At 39.8% G+C, this 22,170-nt stretch overlaps 1 protein-coding gene across 1 annotated transcript; it reads left to right on the top strand.

The window, feature by feature from the left end:
- The first annotated feature begins 1,304 nt into the window (after positions 1-1,304).
- On the top strand, positions 1,305-21,695 carry LOC147861006 (NADH dehydrogenase [ubiquinone] 1 alpha subcomplex subunit 13-B-like). Its single transcript, XM_087324013.1, has 3 exons — positions 1,305-1,563; positions 20,991-21,062; positions 21,158-21,695. Exons 1-3 carry the CDS (start codon positions 1,349-1,351, stop codon positions 21,300-21,302), a joined length of 432 nt encoding a protein of 143 aa, XP_087180139.1. The 5' UTR covers positions 1,305-1,348; the 3' UTR covers positions 21,303-21,695.
- Positions 21,696-22,170: the final 475 nt, after the last annotated feature.

The raw sequence follows: 22,170 nt of genomic DNA, 5'->3' as shown, positions 1-22,170 counted from the left end.
ATCGGCTGAAGAAGCCAAGGGCGGACCCGCGAAAAAGTTCGGAAGCGGACAGAAGGGGAGCAGCCGAAGGAGAGAGCTGAAGCCAACCACGCATAGGGGAGATGACGCCATCGAGGGCGAGAAGACCAAAGACGAGTTGGAGACAGCCAACTCGGACGAGAGCGAAAACCGATCGGAGGTAGCTGAGTCGGTTCGGATGTTTGATTCAGACACGCTGAATCAACCGAGGCCTAAGCGGAAGAAAAGGCAGCAGGAGAAGCGTCAACACCGCAACAACAGAAGAGCTGATAAGGGCCACATGAGCAGACAAGCCGACCAGAAGGGTCGAAGCGCGCGGAGTCGAACAGGTCGAGGAGCGCGAGCGAGGCGTGAAGCCAAGAGGAACCGAAGCCGTGAGCCCGAGGATCCCGAAGAGCCCCAAGTTGAGCTTGAGGGGGAGTGTTGAGAGACAAGCTCAACATCGGCCAGATCGGCTGAAGAAGTCGAGGACCGGATCGGCTGGGACCGATCGGTTAGGTCGAGTGCGTAAACCGGGAGGTCGTTAGGAAAGATATTCCGTGAGGAATATATTTGGGAGTTAGTGTAGGAGCTCTTAATGAGCATTGAAGTACTGTCAGTACTTCGGTCAGTCCTTCCAGGACTTGTATAAAAGTGTTCACTGAGCACGTCTTATGTACAGACTGAGTATTATTATTGAATAGAGTTGTTTCTGTGTTTCTCTCGCTGTCTCTCCCGCGTATACCGTGTAAGCCGAAGCTCTCCATTGAACCTGAGTTTCCTTCCTTTGTTCTGTCTTCATACCTGCTTCCGCACGCTATTCTTTACACGTACCATTACGCCTTTATGATTAAGGTGGCGACAGTACGGGAGCCGGAAACGTTTTCCGAAGCTGTGAAGGACCCAAGATGGGTTGAAGCAATGAATGAGGAGATGCAAGCACTCTCCAAAAAATAAGACATGGGATCTTGTCCCCCACTCACCGCACAAGAAGGCTATCGGTTGCAGATGGAGTATAACGTCGACGGCTCCATAAACCGCTACAAAGTTGGATTCGTAGCGAAAGGATACGCACAAACAAATGGAGTCAACTACGAAGAGACATTTGCCACGGTGGCAAAGATGACGAATGTGCGGATCGTGATCGCACTCATAAGAAGTGAGTGGACTCATCATGAATAAAGGAAAGGAAAGGAACTGAACTACGACGACGACGACGACGACGACGAAGAAGAAGAAGAAGAAGAAAAAGAAGAAAACTGTGATACTGCAGAACACAGAGAGAGAGAGAGAGAGAGAGAGACAGACAGACAGACAGACAAGAGAGACAGACATCGTCGCCGCCGCCACCATGACGGAGCTCCTGATACGACGGCAGAAGGGCATGAGCAGCGTGAAGGACATGCCAGTGCTGCAGGATGGGCCGCCGCCTGGGGGCTTCCCGGCCGTGCGTTATGCGCGCCGTATCCCAAACTCGGGCCCTGGCGGCGTCGCAGTCTTCCTTGTTTCTGCTGCGGTCATATCCTACGGATTCTACCAAGTCGGCCAGGGCAACAAGAAGCGCAGGTACTCCTTAGTCCGATCCTCCACCCCCTTCCTCTTTCTTCTGTGTCCTGTTCTGGAATGGTTTCAATTCTATGGTTTTTTATTTGTACGAGCTCATGTTTGCAGATATTTGTTCTGATATATATATATATATATATATATATATATATATATATATATATATATATATATATATATATATATATATATGCACCTACATGTACTGAAACACAGAAATGAATGTGATGATGAGGATGTTGAGCTGACCCTATCTGATTTTCTCGAGATGGGTTTAGGGTTTTCAATTTTGTAAGCACTTTGGCTGGAATCACATTGGTATAAAGAACTTCGACACCTTGTTACAATTCATCAGAGAAATACAAAGCTATGTGTATGAGGAGAACGAAGGAGAACTATCTCCGAGTGAATATAGGCGTGGTCTGATGATTGATGTAAATATGTCTGATGATCAGTGACCTATTCCCAATGTACCTTGCCAGGATTAGCCATGAACTTGCTATTGACTCCTGTTGTGCGCGAAATGTCTGGTCTTATAGCAACCATGGCATACATCCAAGAACCACAAGTTGAAGCACATGATACAACCGTTATCGAATTGATTGCTACTGTATCTTTTGGGCAATCCTTTCTGCTCAAGTTGACATGTGGCAACTCTTTTTTGGTTCATATGGCCCAACTATTTATTCCAAAACTCCAAGTGCCAATCAACATCGACAACAATAAATTTGATTGGAAAGCCCTTTCCTTTCAAGCAACAAAGATTGAATTCTTTGTCCCTTTTGACAACAAGTGTAGAACCTTTCGTCAATTTCCACGATCGTCTCTCAAAGGTGGTCTTATATCCATGTATATCTATCTAATCAACAAAGAATAGACTCCTTTTAATGGTAGGAACATATTTGACATCATACAATACACATTCTTGGTCATTACTGAAAGCCAAATGCATAATGCCTATTCCTTCAATAGTGCAAGCTTGATTATTGCCCAAATAGACTTTACCATAATCTCTTGCACGAAAAGTGACAAAACAGTCCTTAGTAGTAGGAGTCATGTGTAATGAGGCACCTACGTCTAATATCCAAGTTTGATTCAATGTGTCATTAGTGGTAAGCAATTTCAATATTTGGCAATGATTGAAGGTAACGTTCTCATGGATACATGGAATTGATTCTATCAACTACCTTTTATCTATTTAAAAGTTCTCCGAGTTGTTGAGAAGCTATGGGAGTGGAAAGTTTTTGGTAATAAGCACTAATGTGCCATGATGATATGCTATATTCACATTTGTGATCCACATATGTTGCACATGGAGTGTGGAAACATCATTTGAAGACAATGGGCACAAAGAATTTGCCTTGCATTAGTTAACTCTCCTAACCACATTAGAGACCAAACTATCCTTCTCATTGCCCTTAGAACTATTTGTATCATACAATTTTTTCTTTTTTGCATCCTTCTTGTCACTGGCACGATTTCTACGTTTAAGTTCTTTCTTGAACTACTTGCAACTGGACTTTTTCTAGCATGTCTTGCCATTATATCTGATTGCTCTAACATTAGCTAAGTCACTGCTCTCACCATTGGTCTATCTCTTCATCAAGGCATATCCCTTTAGCCCCTTTCATGTGGCACAAACATTTGAATATATGTAATGAATTTATTACATATATAATTTGACCATGCAAGGTCTATCAAAGTGGTTGGCTTCTCACTTTCCAAAGCATGGTCACATTCCTCAGGAATTAGGATGCCACACATCCTAACCACCCAAAAATCAAAGCTTGTGCCATCTAATTGTTTGATCATATAATGATTTATAATCGCTCGTAGTGTTGCCTGTTTTCACCTGAAAATAAACTCCAAAATTAAGTCCATTAATATCTGGAGTTAAGTTCGAAAAATTTGAAATTTAATTACAATGATTATGAAAATTGTTATTATGCAAAAATAACCATTTGTGAGGGTCCTAGACACCAACTAGAATATGTGGAACAATTTTGGACGGAATTTGAATGTAATGATGGAACAAAGTTTTTTTTTTGCACTTAATACCTACAAACTATTGGAGGTTGACAACCTCGCAGAACTGATCTCTCCCTTTTGCAATCTCCGCACATTTTCTCTCTCAAGATTTACTTTATTCCAACATTGATTACAATTGACTTTTTAAATGAACCACTACTTCATTACAGATTTAATGGCATTGTTCTTTTCTCTACACTCCACCACTTCAACTCATTATGTACTTTGGAATATTTTATCTCCTTTCATAAACAAGACCCACTCTCATCTTTGTATTTAAAGGCTTTGAGCCTCATGAACAAATATAGTTCTTGTTTTAGCTTATTGTTAAGCTGTTGCTATCCTCTTTGGCATCTTACAACTGCTCATAACAGTTTCTCACATAGTATTAGAGTTGTGAGATTTCCATAACCTTCACTAATATTTCTTTCTCCTAATCAACTCAATTATCTTTGAGTAGGTAACCATTTGTTTATTTTTTTCTCCATTTCCATCCCTCCCACCCTACGGAGAACCAAACAGCTGCATATTTTCCCACTTTTTAACTATAATTTAGGGAGTAGGCAACCCTTGTGCACCTAGTCACCACAATCCACTTATAATCCAAATGAAGTGGAGAACCATTTGTTAAATTTTTCTCTAAGCAACGATGTTAAAGAAAATTGGTAACATTTGAAGGATATAATCCTTAAGGTTGGATATCAATGCTTTAAGAGACATGTGGGTGGGCATAAGGTGTGTAGTTTTCCATGTAATTCTTGGTTCGACGATGAATGTAAGATGTATCTCAAATGGTTTAAGTCCATAGAAGGGGGGAATGAAAAGATTGTTGCATGGCACATATACAAGAAAGTAGTGAGGAGAAAGAAAAGAAGATATTTCCAAATGCAAGAGATGAAAAAGAAAAACTTGTTTAAGCTCAAACCAAAATTAGCATGGGGACAACTCAAGGTAGATACTTGTAGATACTGGTTATATAAACCATTCTACATCTTTATAATCAATGCTCGTTTTTCCTAATCTAATGATATTTCCTTAATTCTTGTAAGTGATCTTGCTACTAAGATCCATCCATTTTCTATAAATGTTATCAGAGCAGGTTTAGGTTACTTTCTCTATCCTATTCTTTCTATTAGGCATACAAAGATCTTTCTGTTGATGTCTTCCCATCTTAGAAGACCTTGAAACTGTAGCAGAGGTGATCTTTCCCTATTTTCACATCTTTAGAAAGTAGATTTCGAGCTGATTTTTTTGATAACTTGCACAACTGAATCAGATTTTTGGTTTTGGAGGTACAGTTGAAACAAGTTTTGTAGTAGTCTCAAACCCTGACTGCACAACAATTGCAACAACCAAATTTTACAACAAAACAAGTTTTTTGCACAATACAATAACTCTTATCTATTTTGTTCAGCCCATTTCTTACACTATTCTTCAATATTATATTGCTTTAGTACATTTTGGTGAACATAACCACCAAGTATTACAATATCTCATCCATATTTCTTGCTTTTGCAATGGCTGAGCAAGCTAATAGTTTTGGTATACTTAATGCCGAAGACAAGTTGGATGGTACTAACTATCCTATGTGGCAGGGTTTGATTCACCTTTAGGTAGGTCCTGATCTAGTATCCATATTCTTATGGTTCTCGAGAAGGTTGCAAGAGGGTTCATGCACCCGTCTTTTAGTAATAGGATTCTACCCCAGCCATACATGATGAGACATGTAATGGTAGCAAAGCTATTATGGGACATTGTCATCGGATTTGATGAATGTTCAACTTCAAGTTCTTCTCCAAACTCTCCCTCCCCTTCAGGAACAACTTACACAAACAATGCTTCAAGCTCCACTCAACAATCCACTTCTACACAACTTAAGTGGGATGGTAAGGATGCTCAAGCCCATGCTCTCATTGCATTATCGGTCAAACATCACATTGTTCCACATATCTGATTTTGCACGACCTCAAAAAGTGCTTGGGATGTGTTAAAGAACCTATATAGGAATGAAGCAAGAGTTGCTATGCTTAAGCAACAATTTGAAGAGACAAGGATGTAAGAAGGTGAATCCATGGTCACATTCTTATCAACAATCAAGGAATTCAAAGAAGAACTACTCAACATTGATGGAGTGATTTCAGATAAGCAGTTAGTTTCTAAAGTTCTTCTCGGGCTTCTGGATTCATATCAAGGTTTCGCCACGACAATAAGGCTTCTTACAAGGGGTAAAGATAGTATCAACTTTGATGAGTTAATCTCCCTTCTTATAGGAATCTCAATCTCGAGCAAATTAGGATGTTCTTAATAGTGGTGACCAAGCTTTTATTACCTCTTTCAAGTTCAAAGGCCAACAAGGACGAAAACAAAATAACCTTCCTTTTAAAAGCAATGATGCCTCGACTTTCCATGACAAGAAGAAGAAGAAAAGGTGCAATTATCGTCGTAAACTAGGCCACGACATTAGCGAATGTCGAAAAAGGAAAGCTAGTGAAGAGAAGAAAAAACAACTGTTACCACCTCTACTGGTACAAAGGTAGAAGCACACATTGTTCAACATGAGTGTGCATTCTCGATACATATGATGTATAATCCCTCAAAGGATGACGTATGTTTATTGGTGAGTCTAAGGATGCTTGGTATTTTGGTAGCAGTGCTTCTAAACACAACTTCTTGCAAAAATTTCTTTGTCACACTTGAAGATGCTTGTCATAAGGTGGGCACAATTACTTGTGCCAAAATGCTTCTTACATCATTAAAGGCATTGGTCAAGTTCATATTATAGCCATCAATGGGGATGTAGTCACCTTGAACAATGTTCTCTATGTACTTGGCATAAAGAAAAACCTTCTTTCAATTTCCACCATTGCTAGGCATGAATATCTTGTCCATTTTCTCTATGACAAATGCACAATACATGATCGTACAAATGGTGATATCATTGTCATAACATGTAGTTTGTTCAACAACCTTTACAAGCTTGACATGTATAAAAAGTTTGATACCCAAAATGCATTAGCGGTGGATGCCCAAACACAACAATTTTGAACTATGGCATGCTTGGTTCGGCCATTTAAATTTCAGCAGCCTTGCATGGCTTCGCAAGCATGATATGGTATGAATCTTCCTTCCATTCATGTTTATGAGGGCTGTATTCTAGGAAAAATGCACAAGTTTTCATTTCCAAAAAATGAAAATGTTTTGGTAACACACAAGCTTCAACTTGTACATAGTGATGTATGCAACCCAATGAGAACACAATCAATTAGAGGTTATCTTTATTTTCTTACATTCATTGATGATGCTACCCGATACACTTGGGTATATCCTTTGAAGGAGAAATCCAATGTCTTTTCATGCTTCAAAGAATTCTTACACCTTGCTAAAAAGCTTAGTGGTCACAAACTCATTACTCTTCGCATTGATCGAGGGGGTGAGTACATGTCTCAAAAGTTCAATGCTTTCTTGAAGGACATAGGTATTATCCATCAATGCACTACTCTATACACACCACAACATGTTGGGAATAAAGGGCCATCGTGCCTTTTATTAGTGCACGAGTGTGAACGCACTCGTAGCACACTTTTGACTTGTATATACATAATATCTAAAAACCAAAAAAGAGGTACACTCTTTGTACCCAAGACAATGTGCATCTCTCTCTCTCTCTCTTTGTCTCTCACTCAGACTCTCTCCCTCTCTGTTTTTGACCTAAACCCTAATCCTCGTGCTGCCTTCAAACTGGTATCAGAGCAGAGTTTAGAATTTTCTACAGAGCAGAGTTTAGGGTTTTCTGCAGAGCAGAGTTTAGAGTTTTCTGCAGAGCAGAGATTAGGGTTTTCTGCAGAGCAGAGTTTAGGGTTTTCTAAAGAAGCATGCAAAGCCTATAAAAGTCAAAGGGGGTAAAGCCTACAGATATGGACCAAGATGATTGGCAAGAGTTGAACGAGCTTGCACGCTCGACTATTGAGTTGTCGATTTCTGATGCCTTGCTTTTTAATATTGAAGGTTTGGACTCCGCCTATTCTATATGGACTAGACTAGAGGAACTATATGCCCAAAAGACGGCAGCTAGCAAAGTTTATTGGCTTAAGAAACTTATGGATTTGCGCATGACAGAGGGTACACCCATGTCAACTCACCTGAGTGAGTTCAATTCCATTTTCAGCCAGCTGGTTGCCTTGAAATTCATCATTGATGATGAGTTTACGGCCATGTCAGAAAGTTGGGATACTTTCAGGACTGCTATGAGCAATTCAAATGCGATACTTCTTTATGCCGATGTAGAGAGTTCTCTACTCATGGAAGAGATGAGTCGACAAAACAATGCATCCAATAAGTCCTCTAGTGCGTTGCATATGAGGGGTAGGTCACAACAAAGAGACAAATATGATAGTTATGGCTGTAGTAAATCACATGGTAAAGATGTAGAATGCCATCACTGTGGCAAAAAGGGTCACTTTAAACGTGATTGTTTCAAATGGAAGAAAGAGAAAGGAAAGGGCAAGAAGATAGATGATTTCATAGAAGAAAAGAGAGACATTCAACCGAGGAAAGGCAATACTAAAATTGAAGAGGTGAATGTAGTCACTCATGATAGTGATAGTGGAAATGATGTACTCTTTGTTTCATTATGCCATAGAGAACATGCTTTACTTGCAGATACAGATGGTGACATGAAGACATATATATGCAGCAACCTGAAGGTTTTGTAGCTAAAGGCAAAGAGAAGATGGTTTGTAAGCTCAAAAGGAGTTTGTATGGGTTGAAACAAGCACCAAGAGAATGGTGTCATAAATTTGATGCATTTATGTAGTCTCAAGGTTTTCGTAGAAGTCAAGTGGACCACAGTGATTGTACACCAAGAAGGTAGGAGATGGCAGCTTGATTATCTTGGTTTTGTATGTTGATGATATGTTGTAGGGATCAGCAACGGCTCGGCTCAAGCCTAAACCGTTTGGCTTAGCCGGCTTGAAAACGGCTTAGCGGCTCGGCTCGGCTCGGTTTAGGCTTGAACTTGCCTTAACGGTTTGAGCTCGGCTCGGCTTGGCTTGAGCCTCGCCAAAACGGCTCAAGCCGGCTAAGCCGGATTAACCGTTTAAGCCGTTTATAAACTTTAGAGAGGGGGAGAGAGACAACAGACAAGGGGAAAGAGAGAGAGAGAGTAAGGGAGGGAGAACTACATAGACGAGGAGAGAGAGACAGAGGGAGGGAGACAACATATAAGGAGAGAGAGAGAGAGAGACTACACAAACGAGGAGAGAGAGAGAGAGAGGGAGGGAGACAACATATAAGGAGAGAGAGAGAGAGAGACTACACAAACGAGGAGAGAGAGAGAGAGAGAGGGAGACAACATATAAGGAGAGAGAGAGAGAGAGACTACACAAACGAGGAGAGAGAGAGAGAGGGAGGGAGACAACATATAAGGAGAGAGAGAGAGAGAGAGAGAGGAACTACATAGAGGGGAGAGACAGAGAGACTACACAGAGGGGAGAGAGAGAGAGAGAGAGAGAGAGAGAGAGGAACTACATAGAGGGGAGAGAGAGAGAGACTACATAGAGGGGAGAGAGAGAGAGAGAGAGAGATGAACTACATAGAGGGGAGAGAGAGAGAGAGGGAGGGAGAGTCGAGACCATAGACGTGAGAGAGAGAGAGAGAGAGAGAGAGAGGAACTACATAGAGGGGAGAGAGAGGGAGAGGGAGAGAGAGTCGAGACCACAGACGTGAGAGAGAGTGGGAGGGATCATCTGAGAGAGAGAGGGAGGTAGGGAGAGAGAGAGAGAGAGAGACGGAGGTTTCTAAACCGGTTTCCAAGCCGGTTTGGAAACCGGTTTACAAGCCGTTTACCAAGCCGGTTCACAAACCGGTTTAGCATAAACCGGTTTAGCCTAAACCGGTTTGTGAACCGGCTCGGCTCGGCTCGGCTCAGGTTTGAGATCTTGTAAACGGTTTAGGCTTAGCCGGTTTGGCTTGGATCAGGCCAAACCGGCTAAGCCTAAACCGAACCGTTGCCGATCCCTAATATGTTGATTGCTGGCAAGGATATTCATGCCTTGGATTCATTGAAGCAAAGCCTTCATGGCAGCTTTGATATGAAGGATCTTGGTGATGCTAATCACATCCTTGGCATGTGAATACTCCGAAACTGATCGAAAGGGGTACTCTTTCTATCTCAGCAGGAGTATATCTCTAACGTTTTGCAACGTTTCAATATGGAGGGGGGGAAACAATTGGGGTTCCATTGCCTCCATATTTGAAACTCAGTGCAGAAGACAGCTCTACATCTGATGATGAGAAGGCTGAAATGGCTAAGGTTCCATATGCTTTTGCCGTTGGCAATTTGATATATGTGATGGTTGCTACACGCCCTGATATTGCCTTTGCAATGGGAGTGGTTAGTAGGTACATGGAAAATCCCGGCAAAAAGCATTGGGAAGCGGTGAAAGGTATTATGAGATACCTCAAAGGCACCAAGGACTTGGGCATTTGCTTTGGAAAGCAAAAGGCATCTATCGTTGGTTTTACGGATGCGAACTATGCTGGTCACGCAGATTGCAGGAAGTCTACTTCTGGGTATGTATTTACTTTCACAGGAGCGGTGGCTTGGATCTCCAGACTACAGAAGTGTGTTGCATTGTCTACTACAGAGGTAGAGTATGTTGCTGCCATTGAGGCATGCAAAGAGGCTTTATGGCTTTCATATCTAGTGAGAGATCTTGGCATTATAGAGTTACCTATTCTTCATTGTGACAGCTAGAGTGCTATCATGCTAGCCCGGAATCCCGTCTTTCATGCAAAGACGAAGCACATAGAGGTGAAGTATCACTTCATCAGAGATGTACTTGACAGCAAGAACATTGAGCTTGTCAAAGTACATACAAATAATAATCCTGCAGATCTTCTCACAAAGGGTCTTCCAGCTGAGCGATTTGCTCATTGCCGACAGATGATGGGAGTTGGATAGATGTATGTAGTTCAGCTTTGTACATACTTGGACTTAGCTGACTTTCTTTTTTTTTCTCTCATGGCACATTGCCTTTAGGTGGGAGGTTGTTGGGAATAAAGGGCCATCGTGCCTTTTATTAGTGCACGAGTGTGAACGCACTCGTAGCACACTTTTGACTTGTATATACATAATATCTAAAAACCAAAAAAGAGGTACACTCTTTGTACCCAAGACAACGTGCATCTCTCTCTCTCTCTTTGTCTCTCACTCAGACTCTCTCCCTCTTTGTTTTTGATCTAAACCCTAATCCTCGTGCTGCCTTCACAACAAAGTGGTTTGGCTGAGAGAAAGGATAGATCTCTCATGGAGATGGCAAGATGCATGCTCAATGGTAAGAACCTACCTCATATAAGTTTTGGTTGGAAGGTGTAATGTGTGCAAACTATGTTTTAAATAGATGTCCCACGAAAGCAATAAAAACTATCACTCCATATGAGGCTTGGAATCGTCACAAGCCAAATGTTGGTCACATGAGAATATTTGGAAGCTTGGCTTATGCATTTGTGCCACCACATCATCGCCATAAGCTTCAAGACAAAGCAACAAAATGCATCTTTGTTGGCTACAACAAAGAATGCAAAGGTTATCAGTTGTTTCAGCTCACCATCGGCAAGATCATTATCAGCCGGGATGTGATATTTGCTGAAAATGCAACTCAACCACTTGTGGATTGCTCCAAAGGGCCAATTCTTGATCAACCAAATGCATTTGATACTTTGTTACCATTGCTCCTAAATGTTGTGTTTGAAGGTGATCGACTAACCCAATCTCATGGAGGTTATGTGCAGGTTTTGCATCAGCAATAACATGCTCCAAGTGGAGATGTAGAGCAACCAAGCAATGCTCAAATTGATCTCTTGTAACAACCCAATATTGTTGAAAATGAGCAACCAAACATTGTTGATAATTTACAAGACTCATTTACAACAACTTCATGGAAGCTATGCCTTGGTAGCTCAAGAAGATCCTCTATTGTGGCATGCTCGTTTTGGGCACCTCAACTATGTATCTTTAAAAGCTCTCTTCATCCCAAATGATGCATGGACTTCCTCATTTCAAAGTCTTCAATGTCTCATGTGGCTTGTATACAAGGGAAGCACCATTGCAAACCTTTGTAAGTAGAAGATGGAATAATAGTTTTCTGAAACATCTAAAGGCAGAGATATAGAAACTAAATACAATTTTGGGGTTTAACACATAGGAGGGATTAAAGAAGCAGTTTTGGAAAACGAAAGCCTATCGTTTAAAAAAAATTAGAAGGTAGGAATGCACACACATATATATGTACTATCGAAGATACATAGAATATGCACATAGAAGAAGAACTTTAAATGTTGATGGGATAACTAAGTCATGGCCTCATAAATACCTATTTAATGCTGAGTGGGATCTTGTCCAAGGATCCCATTCAAATTACAAAATATTCATTTAGAAATTGTACAATTCTGAAAACAAGGCTGTACAACTTGAACAAGAACTAGAAAATATTAAATAATATAAAAACGTTTTTCTAGTTTAGTTAGAGAAACCTAAAGGACCTTTAATCCCAACAACCACCCACTTAAAGGAGCTAGGTTACTCTACTGCACAACTCCCACTTGCTCAAGGCAGTGTTGGTGAAGTGTCTTTGTTAAACACTTTGTTAAACAATCTATTGGATGTTGCGGTAAAGGCCCTAAATGACAACCTTATAGTGTGTACATGTGTATAGGCCTATTTATAAAGGCGAAAAGTCATTAACCACTTTTTTGTTATTTTTGGGCCAAGTTCAGTATGAACTCAGCCAACCCTAAATGGGTCTTATAAAACATAAGTTAAAAACTTTTGGATGTCACTTCAAAGGTGAGCTTCTCCAACTACTACTCTCTCTCTATCTTTTCTACCATAGCTCCACTATTGCATCTAAAGGGCCTATACTAGGGTGAATCCTGAGTATTCCTTAGCCCGATTGACATCATTCCTAACCCTTACAACTGGTATCAGAGTGAGTTTAGGGTTTTTGAACTTTTGCATAGTTGCTGTGCAACAAAGAACAGGTGTTTAGACATCTTTATTGTGAGCTATGGCGTCATCCTCCTCAGATGTGAAGAATCTTTTTGAAATTTGACGATTTGAGGGAATAGGTTTCGACTTGTGGAATGAAAGAATGCAAGTAATTCTATTTTTGAAGGATTGTGAGAGGACGTTGGAGGTAGAAAAACCAGAGAACATGTCAAAAGATGCATGGCAGATTTTAAACAAAAAGGCTGTCATATATATTAAGATGGTTGTTTCTGATGAGATCTTGGTAGATCTCAAAGGGTTGGTATCTGCGTCTAAAATATGGGCAAAGCTGAAGGCTACATATGAAAACAATACACCTGTTAATCAAGTACACCTAATGCGAAAGCTTGTTGGCATGCAATTGGATGAGTCCAAGAGTGCAGCTGAACACTTGTCCTTGTTTACAGGTGCGTTATCACAACTACAGGACTTAGGAATGGCTCCTGTTGATGATAAACTCAAAGCCATTTTCTTGCTAATGACACTACCTGACTCATAGGAGACATTGGTAGTCTCATTGTCTAATAGACCCAACTTAACCTTTGATGGTGTTAGGGGCTCCATTCTCAATGAAGAGATCAGGAGAAGCAAGTGGAGAAGGTGGCAACTCAGTCAACATGGTTAGAGGTAGGACAAATAAGAGAAGTAACTATGCACATAGGAACAAAAGTAAAAGCCAAGAAAGGGGAAATAGCAAAGTTAAAAGCAATGACGTAACATCCTATCAGTGTGATAGGAAAGGCCACAATAAATCTGATTGCCGCTATTACAAAGCAGAACTTGAAAGAAAAAAGAATTCTGGAGATTAGAGAAAGGACAAGACTAATATGCACATGACAGCCAAAAGGACGAAGAGAAGGCCAATTTGGCCCTAATGCAGTCATAGAGGAGTAGTCAAATGTTGAGGACGTTTTATGTGCTACTTTTTCAGCTGATGATACGCATATGATGCCTCTCTATATATTCATTCAGAGGACATGTGTATCACTAAGAATGATCTTATTGATGCTTTGCTGACTGTCAATGATGCATTGGCCCAAACATGGATAGTTGACTCTAGTGCTTCATTTCATGTGATCCTATCAAGCAGTGTTTTTCTACTTTTACTGTAGGGATGTTCCATTGAGGGTATTGGCATTGTGCGTTTTTCTAGAAATGGCACTAATGAGCTGGTTTTGCGTAATGTGCGTTATGTACCAGGGATCAAGAAGAGCTTGCTTTCTGTGGGGCAAATGGATATTCATGGTTATAGCATTCTCTTTGAGACAAGATCATGGAAAATGACAAAAGGTTCAAGGCTGATTGTGAAAGGCACAAAGAAAGGAACTCTTTATTGCTTACATGGAAATGCTATATCGGCCAAATTTATTGCTTTGGCTGAAGTTCACTCCCATATGGAGCTGTGGCATAAGAGACTTGGCCATATGAGCCAAAAGGGTCTCACTAGGCTTTGTAATCTAAAGAAGCTTGATGCTAAAGGCACGAAGCTTGATTTTTGTAATGAAGGCCAATATGGAAAGCAATTGAAGGCTGAAGTGTTCCTTTTACACTGGTGTGTCTCGTAAGTCTTGTATACTTGATCTTGTTCATTCTGATGTGTGTAACATGCCCACCAAATCTATGGGGGGTGCAATGTATTTTATCTCATTTGTTGATGATTTCTCTAAAAAGATTTGGGTTCAATTGCTTAAATCTAAGGATGAAGCCTTAGCTGCATTTAAGCGTTTTTATGCATTTGTAACCACCCAAACAGGCAGAAAACTGAAATGTTTGCGTACGGACAATGGTGGTGAGTATACAAGTGCTGAATTCAAGATATTTTGTGAAATTTTGGGTATTTAGAGGGAGCTTACTGTTCCATACAGCCCCTCTTCTAATGGTGTGGCTGAACGATATAATAGGACACTTTGTGAGAGAGTGAGATGCATGCTGTCCACTGCTAATCTCCCTCATGGATTTTGGGGAGAGGCACTCAAAACTGCAGTACATGTATGCAATAGATCCCCTCACACATCTTTGAAGGGTGACATCCCTGAAGAGGTTTGGTCTGGCAAACCTGCTTCATATGATCACTTACGTGTCTTTGGCTGCGAGGGTTTTGTACATATAAGGCCTGAGCTGAGAAACAAACTTGATGCCAAGTCCATTAAGGGCCTCTTCATGGGATATGGTGAAGAAGGCGAAATGGGTTATAGGATTTGGATACCCCAGCTCAAGAAGGTTATATGCAGCCGAGATGTTGTTTTCAATGAGGCAAGGCTGCTTCAAAACAATTGTGCCTCAAAAGATGACCATAAAAGGGTTAGATTTCAGCATGACAAGCCACCTGTTAGACCCAGTTTTGACCATCAGGATCCACCACAAAGGACTGAAAATATTGATCATCCAGTGGTTTTGGAGCCAGAAGATGTTGGACAGCAAGATGAGGATCCTAGGGATGGCAACCAAATAATAATGCTGAAAATGGCGCTGAAAATAATGGACAGCAGCCTAACAATGATGATTTAGACATGCCACCTGATGTTGATCCATTACCTGACAATATGGATCATTGGGTGAGATGTTCTACTCGTATAAAAAGAAATGTGAGTAGATTTGACCCCTCGTTGCACTACATAATGTTGACCGATGAGGGAGAACCTCTTACATATAAAGAGGCAAAGGCATTTGAGCACAACAATAAGTGGGAGCTTGCTATGCAGAAAGAGATTAAGGCTTTGCATTCAAATAATACTTGGGACTTGGTTGAATTGCCCAAAGGAAGGAAAGCTATTCCTAACAAATGGGTACATAAAATCAAGACCGTTGATGACAAACCCAAGTATAAAGCAAGGCTGGTTGCAAAAGGATATGTTCAAACTAAGGAAGGGCATAGATTTTCAGGAAGTGTTTTCTCCTGTGGTAAAAACGACCACTTTGCGAGTGCTATTTGCTATAGTGTCTGCACTTGATTTGGAATTAGACCAAATGGATGTACATACAACTTTTTTGCATGGTGACATTGATGAAGAGCTTTACATGAAACAACCCAAGGGCTTTGTTATTCCTGGAAAGGAACATTTGGTATGTAAGCTCAATAGAAGCTTGTATGGGCTGAAACAAGCGTTTAGACAACGGTACAAAAAGTTTGACGCTTTTATGCTCAAACATGGGTACAAAAGAAGCCGTGCTGATCACTGTTTGTATACTAAAAGAGATGAAAGTGGCAGCCCAATCATTCTTGTACTATATGTAGATGATATGCTCATTGCTGCCAAGAAAAGGAGCATTGTTGATGTCCTTAAAAAGCAGCTGAAATCTGCATTTTCAATGAAAAACCTTGGGGAAGCTGAACATTTACTTGGAGTAAGAATTAGGAGACAAAGAGAGCACCATACATTGTATTTATCTCAAGAAAAATACATTGACAAGGTGCTGGACAGATTTTGTATGGCTGACGCAAAGCCTCGTGGAGTGCCATTACAGCCATATGATAAAGTCTCTAAGGAAGATTGTCCTAAGACACAAGAAACAATTAATGACATGTATGGTGTACCTTATGCTTCAGCTTGTGGTTCACTTATGTATGCTATGGTTGCTACTAGATCTGATATTGCCTATGTAGTGGGATTTGTAAGCCGATTCATGGCTAATCCGGGCAAGGCACATTGGAATGCAGTAAAGTCCATTATGAGGTACTTAAAAGGGACAAAATAAATGCCTCTGTTATGGAAAAGACCCATTAGAGCTGAAGGGTTTTTGTGACTCTGACATGGCAGGTGATGTGGATACACGGAAATCCACAAGTGGCTATGTATTCACACTTGCAGGTGGTGCTGTATCATGGTGTAGTAGGCTGCAAAAGGTTGTTGCTTTGTCCACTACCGAGGCAGAATATATCTCAGCCATTGAGGCTCCAAGGAAGCAATATGGTTAGCACGTCTATGCAGTGAGTTTGGTTTGCCTGAAAAGGCACCCATTCTTGGTTGTGATAGCTAGAGTGCCATGCTGTTTGGCAAAGAATGCTATGTTTCATGCACGCACAACACATATTGATGTGCTATATCACTTCATTTGAGAAGTGCTTGTGGATGGCCTTATCACATTGATAAAGGTCCACACATCATACAAATGGTGGGAGTCATGTAGCTTAAAGGCGTCATTTATGCCTTTAAGTGGGAGGTTGTTACGGTAAAGGCCCTAAATGACCCCCTTATAGTGTGTACATGCGTATAGGCCTATTTATAAAGGCCAAAAGTCACTAACCACTTTTTTGTTATTTTTGGGCCAAGTTCAGTGTGAACTTGGCCAACCCTAAATGCGTCTTATAAAACACAAGTTAAAAACTTTTGGATCTCACTTCAAAGGTGAGCTCCTCCAGCTACTGCTCTCTCTCTATCTTTTCTACTATAGTTTCACTATTGCATCTAAAGGGCCAATACTAGGGTGAATCCTGAGTATTCCTTAGCCCGATTGACATCATTCCTAACCCTTACACCGGATTCTCCGTGGTATCAATCTTTACCAATTGGATTTCACCATCTTCTATACTTCTCTAATGAAGTGATACTAAATGTCAATATCTTTAGTCCTTGCGTTGTAAACATGGTTCTTGGCCAAACATATGGCACTTCGGTTCACAATGTAGGAGTGTCTTGATTTGAGAGTCCCATCTTTCTGATGCTAATATTCATCAACATGCAGCCACCCCATCCACACCACCACAAGAGGTCATAAAACCCAGCAACCTCACAATAGATGCAACTTTTCCTGGCTGTGTAGTGTCTTACAAACACATGATCCTACAAGAGCAAGAAACCCGTGCTCTTTGTGAATGGAATGCAGACATGGAGGTAGAGCTTGATTCCATTTAGGGAAATTACACATAGGAATTGGTCCGTGTCCTCAGAATAGACATCTTATTTGTGTCAAATGGATATTCAAAACCAAGTACCACGGAGATGGTACAGTGGACAAACACAAGGCTTTATTAGTTGCAAAAGGGTACTCTCAAGTGGAAGGAGTAGACTACTAGGAGACATTTGCTCCCATGGCAAAGTTTACTTCTATCTGGTACGGCCCACAACATACTGTGCACTGCAATTGGTGTATATTCCAAATAGATGTCACGTTTATCTTTTTAAATGGCCACCTAATGGAAGAAGTTTATGTGGAGCAACCTCTTAGTTTTGAGATTTCTGGTCAGGAAGTTATGGTTTATAGGCTGAAGAAAGTCTTATATGGCTTGAAACAAGCTCCCAATGCTTGATCTGACAAGATCAATTCTTTCTTTAGTTTTTTGGATTCGAACAATGTTCTGTCGACAGCACTTTCTATGTCCTCTCTCAAGATGGCTTCATGTGTCTCGTTATTCTATACATAGATGATTTACTAATTACAGATTCTTTTGAAGCCAAGTTAGAGCAGCTTTGCAATGAGTTAAAAAACAACATTTGAAATGTCACATGGAGGTCTATCAATCTAATGGAGGGATATTTTTCAGCCAGCATAGGTATCTTTCACAACTGCTTGAAACCTATGGTATGACTGATTGGTAGCTTGTATCTTGTCTTGTGGATTCTCAATCCAAGCTTTCTTGTGAAGAACATTCAGCCAGTTTTGAAGATAGTACAAAATATAGGAGGTTGACTAGGTATATTCTTCATCTTACCCACACAAGACCCGATTTGTCCTATACCAGTACTTAGCAGCCGTTAATGACTATGGCCTTTCAATCTCTCTTATGTGTTAAACCCCATAATTGTCTTCTGTTTCTATATCTCTGCCATTAGATAATTTTGTTAGGAATATAAGCCTAGACGTGTGTGTGAACACAGCTTAGGTAGAAAGATAGAATGACAGTTTTTCTGAAATATCTAAAGGCAGCTAAAAACATTTACGGGGTTTAACACATACAAGGGATTAAAGAAGTGGACACAGTTCTGCAAAACAGAAGCCTACCGCTTAAAAGAATATATAAGGTAGGAGTGCATACTTATGTATGTGTGCAATCCAAAACATAGAATATGCTCTTAGAAGAAGAGCTTTATATACTGACACGACAGCTAAGTTATGGCCTCATAAATACCTATTTAACGCTAAGTGGAATCTTGTACAAGGATCCCATTCAAACCACAAAATATTCTTTTAGAAGTTGTACAGCTCTGAAAACAAGGCTGTACAACTTTAATAAAATAACAGAAAATGTTAAATAATATAAACTTGTTTTCTAGTTTAGTTAGAGAAACCTAAAAGGCCTTTAATCCCAATAACCTCCCACTTAAAGGAGCTAGGTTACTCTACTAGACAACTCCCACTCACTCAATAGTGTTGGTGAAGTGTCTTTGATAAACACTTTGTTAAACAATCTGCTGGATTCTCAGTGGTATCAATCTTTACCAATCGGATGTGAGCATCAATATGTTTGGTCCTTGCGTGGTAAACAAGGTTCTTTGCCAAACATATGGCACTTTGGTTATCACAATGTAGGACGGGAATTTGCTTTGGTATCACCTCCCTAATGAAGTTATTGTGAATATCAATATGTTTGGTCCTTGCATGGTAAACAAGGTTCTTTGCAAACATATGGCACTTTGGTTATCATAATGTAGGACTGGAATTTGCTTTGGTAGTCCAAGCGCAGTACACAAGAGAGTAACCAAATGACCTCCAAAGAAGCCTTTATAACTGAGATATACTCAGCTTCTGTAGTAGAGAGTGCAACAATTCATCGCAGCCTTGAACACCATGAAATAGCTCCCCTTGCAACAGTATAGATGTATCTATGAGTAGATTTTCTTGTGTCTACATCTCCAGCCATATCAAAATCACAATAGCCATGAAGATTCAAGTTCCCTTTGCCATAACAAATGTTTTCCCCTTTAGTGCCTTTGAGATATCTAAGGATAGACTTGACTGCAGCACAATCGCTTTGTCTAGGTTGACTCGTAAATCTGCTTACTACTACTGCATATGCAATATCAGGTCGTGTTGATACCATTACATACATCAATGATCCACAAGCTGAAGCATGTGGAATAGCTTGCATTTTTTCTGTTTCCTCGTTGTCTTTGTGATAATGTGCTTTTGAAAGTCTTTCTTGTGATTCAAGAGGCACTAGAGATGGCTTTGCATCAATCATCTGAAATCTTTTGCCTGTCCCGTTTGATTCTTATCCCAAGAATGTGCTCAGTGTTTTTGAGATCTTTCATAGAAAATGCAGATTTGAGTGCAAACTTTTATCATGCTTTTTTGCAATGAGCATGTCATCAACATACAAAACCAAAATAATAGGTCTGCCATTAGTTTCCTTTTTCATATAAAAACATGGATATGCCGTACCTCGATTGAAACGATTTGAGAGCATGAAAGAATCAAATTTCTTATTCCAAAGAGGCGGGGTTTGTTTCAACCCATAGCGGCTGCCACATGCAGCAATGGCCAAGATATGAGAAACAAGGCAACATTAGACCAGTGTGTAGATTGTGGAAGGAACTTTATGGCATAAGAACTTCGTCCATAGTGGACATTTTGTAACCCCTACATTGTAGGGCCTAGGCTTAAGGACACCTTAGATAGGGATCTTCACGTGAAAAGTATCTAGGGTTAGTCACATTTCTTGTAATCAAGGCTATATAAAGCGATAAAGTATTTCTAAATAGACTAGCTCATTGTGCATACTCTCTCTCTCTCTCTTATGTGTGTCTGTGTATTCTCATGTTAACCCTAACCCTAGTACAGAGATTTCAACAAATTCAGGAAACTGTTATTCTTTACAGTTAAAACGACGGGTCACCGTTTAGAATACTCTGAAGTATTCTAAATTTTAGAACTTCCATTTTAAAACGTTTCTAGTGTTCTAAGTATTCTAAGTACTTAACATTCTCTATGTATTCTATTTATTTAACAAGTACTTAACATTTCCAAAAAATAAAAATAAATAAATTTTTTTCTGAAAACATCAAAATTGAAGAAGTATTTAACATATTCTACACATATTTCTAATATATTTAATATATTTCATCTTTAGAATACTCTTAAATATTTTTTAAAAAGGTAGAATACTTGGCATGCACATTTAACACTTGGTAGAATACTTGGCATGCACATTTAACACTTGGTAGAATACTTGGCATGCACCTTAGATACTTGGTATGCAAAGTATTTTATAACTATGGGAAATATTTGAAAGTTGTAATCAAGTCTGTCCTATTAGTGGGGGCATTTGATACATTACCCAGTGTTGTGCATATAGAGAATGGCAAAGAATGGTATTATGAAGGGACTTTGCTATATTTTAGCTATGATATTTTTATAGGCTCAATTTCAGACACTTGGAATGATGCTCGAAAATTATAATGTTGACATGTTTCTCCAGGGCATATAAACTGGAAAAATATGAAGCAAGGAAAGCAATACTTCCCTTTATCCAGGCAGAAGAAGATGCAAGGTGATTATATAATTTTGAACCATATTTTAATGATTTTGCTAATTAAGATTATTACTCAAGTCAAGTCTGGGTGAATGTTCATGGCATCATCTCAGGTTTGTACGAGACAGGCAAAAGTTTTTGGACGAAGAAGCAAAAATCATGGCTAATGTCCCAGGATGGAAAGTTGGAGCAAGTGTGTATAATTCTCAAAGATGGCGTGCACCTGCAGCTACAAAGATCTATGCAGATTATCAGTAGTGAAATGAGGGGTTTACAGAGGAACAACTACTTTTTATTGATTTTCTCCAGGATGAATTCTCTAAATGCTTTTTGTTAATGTCTATTATGTTTGCTGGATCAAGTTTAACTGTGTGTGCAACACAGAGTTCTTATTTTATGAACTGTTTTGGATAAATCCCTGGGCCTTATCAAGAGACCCTTGGCCAGTCCTTCACATTTGATTGGTGTGACTGGGAGAAGGCTAAATATTTTGGTTCACATCCCTATATATGTATTCCTGCCTCAAACAGTTGCTGATCTGGACTGAGATTCCCTTGTGAAGTTTGAAATGCGACCGTTCTCTTACTCTTGAATAGAGATGTATTCCACAGAAATAAAGTGTGAAGAATCACTGTTTTTTGAAAGAGAAGACATTCTTAGTACACAATAAGGTTTTCACTGTTTTTTGAAAGAGAAGACATTCTTAGTACACAATAAGGTTTTCTCTTTGTTTGAAATGTATGATGACATCAAGCAGAATGGTATTAGAGAATTAATTATAGGCATGAAGCTAAGGGTCTCATCAAATTGTGCTCCTTGAAAGTCCATGCATGGTTTCTGGAAGGTATTTGATATTCTATGATGATTTGGTTGATTTATATATATTGATTTAAAAGTTCATCTTTCATCTGAGCGATCGTCTAATACTACAGTGACTCATAGAAGTTTATCTGAAGGTTCTTTCACAGTGCATTGAATACAGAACCTTATCTGAAAATAATTGGGCACATCAGGCACAAGTTCCATTTAGACAGTGACTCAGAGAAGTTTATCTGAAGGTTCTTTCACAGTGCATTGAATACAGAACCTTATCTGAAAATAATTGGGCACATCACAAGTTCCATTT

Source organism: Azolla caroliniana, unplaced genomic scaffold, assembly GCF_043228905.1.
Source record: "Azolla caroliniana isolate FFs.n. ecotype wild unplaced genomic scaffold, voAzoCaro1.0.p SCAF_8, whole genome shotgun sequence".
Taxonomy (NCBI): Eukaryota; Viridiplantae; Streptophyta; class Polypodiopsida; order Salviniales; family Salviniaceae; genus Azolla; species Azolla caroliniana.
Note: the sequence above shows the minus strand (reverse complement) of the source record. Positions and strands in the feature narration are given on the sequence as shown.